General features: G+C 33.9%; 1 protein-coding gene across 2 annotated transcripts; it reads left to right on the forward strand.

Moving 5' to 3' along the window:
• LOC140058572 (ATR-interacting protein-like) lies at positions 1 to 9,025 on the forward strand. Of its 2 annotated transcripts, none has more exons than XM_072104251.1 (13): positions 1 to 89; positions 897 to 1,522; positions 2,093 to 2,263; positions 2,354 to 2,606; positions 2,819 to 2,899; positions 3,718 to 3,886; positions 4,377 to 4,863; positions 5,169 to 5,371; positions 6,061 to 6,203; positions 6,401 to 6,489; positions 6,740 to 6,900; positions 7,310 to 7,470; positions 7,969 to 9,025. In XM_072104251.1, the coding sequence occupies exons 2-13, from the start codon at positions 905 to 907 to the stop codon at positions 8,067 to 8,069; spliced, it is 2,637 nt and encodes an 878-aa protein (XP_071960352.1). In that variant the 5' UTR covers positions 1 to 89; positions 897 to 904; the 3' UTR covers positions 8,070 to 9,025. The 2 variants fall into 2 exon arrangements, with proteins under 2 accessions (XP_071960352.1, XP_071960351.1); XM_072104250.1 differs by lacking the exon at positions 1 to 89 and adding an exon at positions 218 to 315.

Genomic DNA, 9,025 nt, shown 5'->3' on the forward strand with positions numbered 1-9,025 from the left:
GGTACACAATCGTTTAGAATAACTAAAATCACGATTATCCTTGCCTATTTTAATATGTTTCCATTGCTTTTTTCTGATAATTAAATAAGGTAGTTTTGTTATACTTCACATATAAAATATTATTATATAATAACATTTAAATAAATTAGGTTTGAATTTATTTTCATTGATTTTCATTTTTTTCCACCAAAAATATTATGAACACGCGCATGGGGCCGGGGTACTGTTTTGCTCGTAGGCTGCTTTGTAGGCCTAGCTTTTATAAGCTATGTATTCGTTTAATTAATTAATAACATTATAATTTAGAATATTCTGGTAAGGGTTTTGAATTTGATATGAATGATCGTTTGCGTAATGTGTAGTTTCCTTAAATTAATGTAGTTTTTGTAGGCCCTCGCTTGTTTGCCATATTAATTATTATTATCGTCTGCCATGCCAATTCAATTGCTCTTCTACTACTAGCCTAGGCCTAGACCTAGGCCGTAGGCCTAGGCTAGACTCTGGTAGACTGGGTCTGAACTGGCAAAGGCAGTGCGGCTAGGCTAGGGCCTATATGCCTATCTAGACGACACAACCACACACAGAGCCTGGATGTAATATATAGGTATTTATTCATAAAAAAAACACATAAATAGTACAAACAGAAGGCAGCCAACGGCTAAATAATTCTGCAAACAACGTACAAAGTAAAAATTCAAAAGAATCTAACAACAATATAATATATACAAGTACACAGTAAATCAAATCATTAAAAATCCGTTAACATTCTTTAAAATGTTATGCGCAATTACTATTAATACTAATAAATTATTTTTTCAGGGGTACAATATAATGTTGGCTACTCCTAATCTAGGCTAGTCAAAATCATATAAAAGATATATATTTTTTCATTTCAGTATTCAAAATGTCTGCGAACTCAAGTACATGGAACAATTATCGTCATGATAGAAATATACAGACAAACATAAATCATGGATCGGCACCATTCCCAAAGCGCCAAAGGTTAATGACCGGAGATGGTACGGATGAAATTGACGAGTTCACAGAAGACGATGACGATTTTACATCTGAAGATTTCCTCGCTATGGATGAACTGGCCTCGCAAGCGCTAACTCAAAATACAAATAGTTCCAAAAGCAAACTCCAGAATGAAAAAACTCCACTTAAAAAATGCAATTCCAATCGGGAAAATGCACCCTCTCCATATAATTCAAAGGTGTACTATCATCAACATTACCCACGTTCTGTCTCTTCTAAATCAATTCCATTTGAAGGGAAATCACAAAAGGTGTATCCGGTTCAAACTAATATACCGTTTGGAATTTCTGGTAAACATTCCAAAACGCAAAAAGGTGCACCAGTGAGTAAGACCAACATGGCAAGAGGTACAACAGCTAGTCTTACGCCCCCTGCAGACCAATCTACAAACAACGGTTTATCTGAAGTATCTGTGGAATCGCACTCTGTTAGCTTTCAGGAATTTGAAAATATCAAGAGAGAATTAGAGAAAACAAAAAGTGAGGTAAATTTGGAAAAGTATGAACAAAAGGGATTAGGTCAAAATTATTTTTATATACAGTACATTTATATTTACAATAACGTATTCATGATTTATTTTTTTTCAATATAGTTTACTGTATGAGACACAGTCACTGCAAACGCAGCGTGTGTGTGATTAGTTTACTGTATGAGACACAGTCACTGCAAACACAGCGTGTGTGTGATTAGTTTACTGTATGAGACACAGTCACTGCAAACACAGCGTGTGTGTGATTAGTTTACTGTAGAGACACAGTCACTGCAAACACAGCGTGTGTGTGATTAGTTTACTGTATGAGACACAGTCACTGCAAACACAGCGTGTGTGTAATTACCCAAACAAACATTTGCTAAATAATTGCATAAACAGATTAAAAAGTAAACAAAAAGTAGTTACTGCATTATCTGCAGTAAAAAGTAACATTCTTTTTATATTAATAAAGCCCATTCCCATTTGAACACCAGCATTGCCATCACATCTGCAGTAATAGAGAAACCTAAACATAGCTTAAACTGTAAACTATTGGTATAAAAATGATTTATTTTTATACAGATGAAAACTTTGCAAAGTGAGAGGTTTGGTAAAGATGGAGAAATTAAAGTTCTACGACAAAACCAGACCAAGTTAAATACTGAATTGAATAGAATACACCTTGAAAGAATTGAAAAAGAACAGGTAGCCAAGATGCAGAGAACAGAAAGAGAAAAAGAACTACAAACTCAGGTAGCATATCTTATGACCTACTGTATGACCATCCACTCGATCACATATTTAAAATTGGTGTTACATTTTTCCTGTATGTTTTTTTTTTAGCTCGAGAAGCTAAAAACAGAGATGCATTTTAAAAATCAAGAACTACTCGAGACACAGAGTTTGTACAAATTATCAGAGATGAAACAACAAAAGGCTAATGGGTTACTGATGTCGCCAACATCTCCAAGACGAAGTCAGCGGCGGGTGAAAGTCAAGTCGCCTGGCACACCTAAAGGATTTCCGACTTGTCGATCCTTTATGGCTAAGGACGGTGATGCCGATACTACGGAGAAAATGAGTACAAACGACACAGGTAAAAATTATAGGAAGCTTGTAGCTACTAAAACCCTTTTTGTTTATCTAGGTTTAACACTAACTTTGGCATTTTCAAGATTCCAGATAATTGTTATTAAAGAAGAAATAACAAATTTTTATTTAAAAATTGAAACAAATTGAATTGAAATACTGTATGTATTAATTTAATATGTATAAATGGGGAACATTAAAAACATTTTCTGTTTACAGTTGAAAAGGATGAAGAGAAAACAAAAGGGCCGACATTACCTTTGTCTTACAGAGCATGCTCATCGGACAAAATGTTCACAGGTAAGATAAATTGAAAAAGCTGTAAATCACTCAACACTCTATTTCCTTGTCACCATTATCTTAAATGTTTAAATTTATTAGTTTTGAAGAAGAGAAACTTCAATTTAATCTAATCCATTAGGAGAAGTCTTTTAATTTAATGTTTAAATGTGTTGTTAATAGCAAATTGACACCTTACATCCATGGTGTGAACTTAAAGTTAAATGTTTAAATTGGTTGTTAAGGGTGATAAAAAGCAATAAATCTGTCGTCACTCTCTGACTTTGATTCTAATGGGGGAAACGATAGCAAATCTGACCACTTAAAATATTTAAAGGTGATTTAGATAAGTGTGTTAGACCTACAATCCTGTTGTTTAACTTGCGTGTTTAGAGTTACATGGAATTAACAGATATAACACTGGTTGTTTATCAATTAATTACAGCCCAAATTATAAATTTTGGGACCAGAATTATTGGAATGCCCTGCCCAGTTAGGTATAATATAATAGACACTAACCATAATCAAAAAATAAGTATAAAGCTCTGTCTACACTTTATGTGACAAAACAATTTGATGTGCAAATATATGGACAGAAAGATGTCATCACTACCATATTATTTGGGAAAATCTATTTTTTGATACTGTAGACAGCTTAAGTGTTTCTGAATGGAGCTCAAATGTGTTGGCTGCAGAAAATTCAAATTCTAGAGAGATCTTTCTAGATTGTTTATATTTTATATTCTTATTTACATTTTATTTTGGATGTTGATTATTTTTGTACTTGATATTTAATTTTTTTTACATTTATTTCTATATTTTGAAATTTTTTTCACCAGGCAACTATTGTGGGGCCAGACTGCTGAAAACTGTTCTAGAAAGACCAGCATCTTCAGCATACACAGATAACAATAATTTCAATACTGGGTTAGTTACGTTACTAAATCCTACGACGACTCGTTTAGACCAGTGTTCAATGAAGAAGGACAATGTTTCCTCTACAGGGAGGCAAGTATAAAGATACAATTTACCGTTACATAATAAGTAATGAGGGTCAATGTGAAAGAATGCCTCTATATCTGAAATTTGTTTTGTTTTTATATATTCAAGATTACCATACAGTAATCAAATTAATTCACTATCCTTAACAGGACAAACATATACACAAGATGCATAATGATTTTTTAAATGTTTTTGTTGAATATGCCATGTTAATGTCACATACAGTAGTTATTCACTTTGACCATAGAGATATTATAGTGTTAATGCTTTGACCAATAATTGGATCGGAAAAAAATATATTTACCGGAAAAATGTAATATAATTTAAAGCAAAAAATAGTCAAATTGGCTGGAAGTAAATAGTTTTTTAGTTTAATTTAACCATTGATTTTGTCTTTTTATAAGTAAAAACTTTTTTTTTTAAATTTTTTTTTTGGGGGGGACAATACATCTTTAATACAATGTTGATTATATTTTGTTGTTTTCTGTTTTAATAGGTTGACTTCCTTGAGAGAAGACACAGTCAAGAAGTTTGAATCTTCATTATCTGTTTACTCAGAAAATGTTGACTTAGCTTTAAGGACAGTTATAGATCTTTTGAACAGTACTACTACATCTACTGATGACAATTTGAATACCTCAGAGAAAAACACTGCCATCCAACTATTGCCATCTCTTGAACACCATTTGACACTCTATGTCGATCATCTGGACAAACCATTTGACATCCCGACATCCTCCACCACGCTGACATCCACCAGTAGTCTCAATACCAGATCGTTGGATATGTATCAAAGCTCTTCTATGACTTCTAAGGATTTCTCTTTGACCTGTTTGGAAGATAATGTCTTGAGTGCCTTAGTGGTGCTGCAGAAGTTGGTCGGATGTTGTGATGCTGTTGCTAATAAGATTCTTGCACAAGATCTGTTGGAGGTTCCATTGTCAATTTCTACAATAGATTTTGATGTATCCGCACCTCTTATTGTTAGTATTACTTTTCACTTATTTTCTAAATAATGTAACAGCGGTATAAGTGTGAATGACCTCCACTTGACCTGCTCTTTCCTACCCTTCCATTTAAAAAAAAGCAAAAATACTTTGGTCAACACTGATGAATGTGTACACATATGGCATGTGTGCACTTTAAAGAACCCAGTGCATCTTTCAGAAGAGTAGGTTACTCTGGTGTACCTGTACTCAGCCCAGTTAGGCTTCGAAACACAGGTCACTCCCAACAAATGTACTGTTTAAATTTAGAATATATGACATAATGTTTCTTTATTTTGTAGAGTCAATCTGGTACATGCAAGTCTACCATTTCAGTCCACGACAGTTCTTCTGGTTTGAATTTTGTGAGGTCACACATTTTTAAAAAGCTTGTTAGACTTATTTGCATCCAGCAGAAAGCTTGCCAGCATAGTAAAATCATGGAAGAGGCCTTGAAACTGTTGGTTATCCTCACAAGAAGATGTGAAAAATCTATGCTGATAAGGTAACTTTGTCAAGTAAATTTTCAAACTAATCATTGATAACATTTAAAAATCAGAATGATTTAAAATAATTTATTTTAAACAAAATCACACCCTACTGTGGAAAATCTTACAGAATTTAAACAATTATTTATTCATTCGGCTCGGGAGTTTCAAAATCAAGAACACACTGTCGTCTGAATGACATGCGACTCCCTAGATAAATGGATGTGTGTGGCTGTGTGTGTGTACTAGTACACCAGGGTAATCCCCTACTTGTCTGAAAAGATGTACTAGGTTCTTTAAAATTCACACGAGCCAGATGTGTACACTAGACCTACGGTTTATATTCCTTATTATCAGAAACCATGGAGGGAGTGAACCTCGGACCCTTGCCGATGTTATGGCTATGGATTGTGGTTCCACTGTCTAAACCATTCATCCTCACTCTCACTTTTAACTGCTTGGCTACTCACTTGCACCATGCAGATTAACTAAGTAACTTAAAAACATTTAAAACTATATGAAAATATCTATAATGAAATCTCTTATAATACATATAAATTTAAAATCCTAGTAGTACAAGTTATGAAACCATGTTTTAGTCATACATTCAGGAAACCATGTGAAACCAAGTTTGTACTAAAGGACAATACTTAGTTGAATACCATTAGTGTTCTGTGCCTTATTTTTTAAACCATATTTGTTTCAGATTTAAAGTACTTCTTATTGAAGAACCCTTTCCGAATCTGCTTGATCTTGACATCACTTTTGAACAGGTTCACCTTGTTCTTGATTTACTTGTGAACTTAGCTGCAAACTTTGACCTAGCTAAAACATTCTGCAATCAAAAAGGTGATTAAGTAAATTAAATTTTCTTTGATATTTGTTTTTGATAGCCTATCCTGAATGATCTATACACTTAATATTTGACAAAATGTTTTCTTTATTTCGTTATATATACTTTATATTATCAATTTATTTTGTCTATTTCTATCTATTTTTATTTCACTGTATTTCCTGTATCTTATAATTTACTTTTATAATTTCAGATTCATGTCTGCTGCTAAAACTATATGAATATGCTGTATATGGTCTGCAAGATTTTTCTCTCTGTCAAATAACATTGATAAGGTCAAAGGTTAGTTTTCAATATTTAATATTACTATAATCAACTGTCAATCATTCAATGCTAGCACAACTTGTCTAATGAATTAATTTGATACCTTGAATTATTGTTTTGAGTTTTTTATAAAGTTTTGTTCTGTTTTTAAAACTCTTCTTCTCACAGATTTATAAATCATAGCATTGTATGATCTGCTATCACAAACACTTTACTGATGTTTAAAATCCATCCTACATCTTTCACATATAATGGTTTTTTCATACAGGTGTTTAAGTTGTTATCAAGTGTTATATTTGGACACTCCTTGGGTTTGAAGCTGCTCTCAGAAGCTAATTGCAGATGCAGCCTGCAGCTCGTTAAAACGGTAATCTTGACTTTAGATAAAGAGTACAGAGAATTATCAACTACAGAAGACTACCTTATTAGGTGAGTTATATTTTCAAAATATCTCACAACTCTTATGACAGGCAGTTCTCTTAAGCTCTGTCTACACTATCAAACTTTATTTGACAAAAAAATGGGATGTGCCTATATATGATGATGTCATATCACTACCATATTTGGGCACATCACACTTTTTTTGTCAAACTAGTTTGATAGTGTAGACTGAGCTTTATGCATAGCTTACCTTTGTGCCTAGTCCATTTCACTTGATGTCCTATCTGAAGGAAAAGGAAATGAAAGTTGCACAGCTGATCCTTTCCGACACACCATTCTGGTAATGGTGCTGATCGCAATCTCTCTCATATTGTTTTTTGATTTTAAAAACTCCACACTGGGTGTTTAAAACAACGTGGACATATCTATCTAATTTATTTTTTTTATATTTTATTAGACTTGCATTTCTAAGACAGGGTATTGTGTTACTTCACACGCTGTCATTTAACGATCAACTGTTTCATGAACACCGTATAGATGTGGAACATTACTATGTGCATCTTATAACAGGATTATCAAAACTGTTTAAACAATCTGATGTGATTCCAGACCAAGAAGGTAAGACAGACTTCCCTAATAAAGTGTGGCTCCCACTAGCCATGCAACGCAACATAACCTACGCAACATAAGGAAATGCTATTCCAATAATTTTGTTTGCCCCGCCTGCGTGAAATCAAACCTGCTTAGTTGCTCGTCAACATTAGTTGCTGTAGACTTGACCTGGTACACCCAGCATACTTTCGAGTACGCGCTGTACTATATTTTCCTGTGTTCTTACGTTTGTTGCGTGAAACCAAACTGAATTGATTTCCCATAGCGATTTTGCAGCACTGTTGAGTCGTCTGTTCCCACTTGTGATTACGCAATACAGCACTTTGTGTCATTGCGTTGCATCCTAGTGGGTACCATGCTTTACAGACACTGTAACTAGAGATCCCCCCATTTAAGGACCCTTTAATTACCCACCCCTCTTATCATAGGCAATCTCTATTTTTTGGCCCCCCTATTCAAAGACCCTTTTAAGGAATCCTCCAATAGATAATTTTTGTTTTACAGTTTATATTGTAGAGGAATTGTGGGATTTTGACCAGTCTGACGATAATGAGTGGGAACAGGAGGGCGATTATGAAGCGCAGACAGATATGGACGTGTCATAAATACTTTTGATATAGCTTGCATATATCAAATTCATATACAATAGAGTAATAGATGCAGCCATTAGGCGATCTAACTAAGTTTTTCAACTTATGATTACATGTAGTAAGTTTTAAGGTGATAATGAATTATAGTACCATTATTATAGCCATATTATAACTATAATAATAAGTATTACCTCAAAACCTACTACACTAAGGGCCAGGCCAGCAAAGGTTGTGATCTTCTAGCTAGCTAGTTAAGCCAGGCCAGCAAAGGTTGTGATCATCTCGCTAGCTTGTTAAGCAAAGCCAACAAAGATCACAATCGTCTGGCTATAGAGTTATGCCAGACCAGCAAAGATCGCGATCGTCTAGCTACTGTACGTAGTTAACCCAGTTTGTGATCACCTAGCTACATAGTTAAGCAAAGCCAGCAAAGGTTCTGATCGTCTAGCTACGTAGTTAAGCAAAGCCAGCAAAGGTTCTGATCGTCTAGCTACGTAGTTAAGCAAAGCCAGCAAAGGTTATGATCGTTTGGCTTTGTAGAAAAGCAAGGCCACCAAAAATCGTGATCATTTAGCGAGCTCATTTAAAACTAAATTCTTTTCTGATGTACGTACTTAATGAATTCTTAAAATCATAATCCTCAAGCAGCTGAAAACAATTATACAGTATTTCTATAATTCGCTGTTCTTAAAGATAGAAGTTATCACTTTTTTTTAAAGAAAGCAAAATTTACCTAAATCTGCATTTTAGGATTCAAACGAAATAAGGCACTTATAGAAACTATTATTGGTAGGTTTCAAACTTTTATATGTGTAGAAATCGTGCATATGTTTCTATATTCTCTTTGTAAAACTTCTTTTATCTGCTCACTCAGGAGTATAAATGGGTACAACCAGACATTTCCAGATTTTAATAAAAAGTTGCATTCCATAATCATAATTGATTAACTTTTTGTTACAATTATAGATTAA

This window comes from Antedon mediterranea, chromosome 9 (genome assembly GCF_964355755.1).
Source record: "Antedon mediterranea chromosome 9, ecAntMedi1.1, whole genome shotgun sequence".
Taxonomy (NCBI): Eukaryota; Metazoa; Echinodermata; class Crinoidea; order Comatulida; family Antedonidae; genus Antedon; species Antedon mediterranea.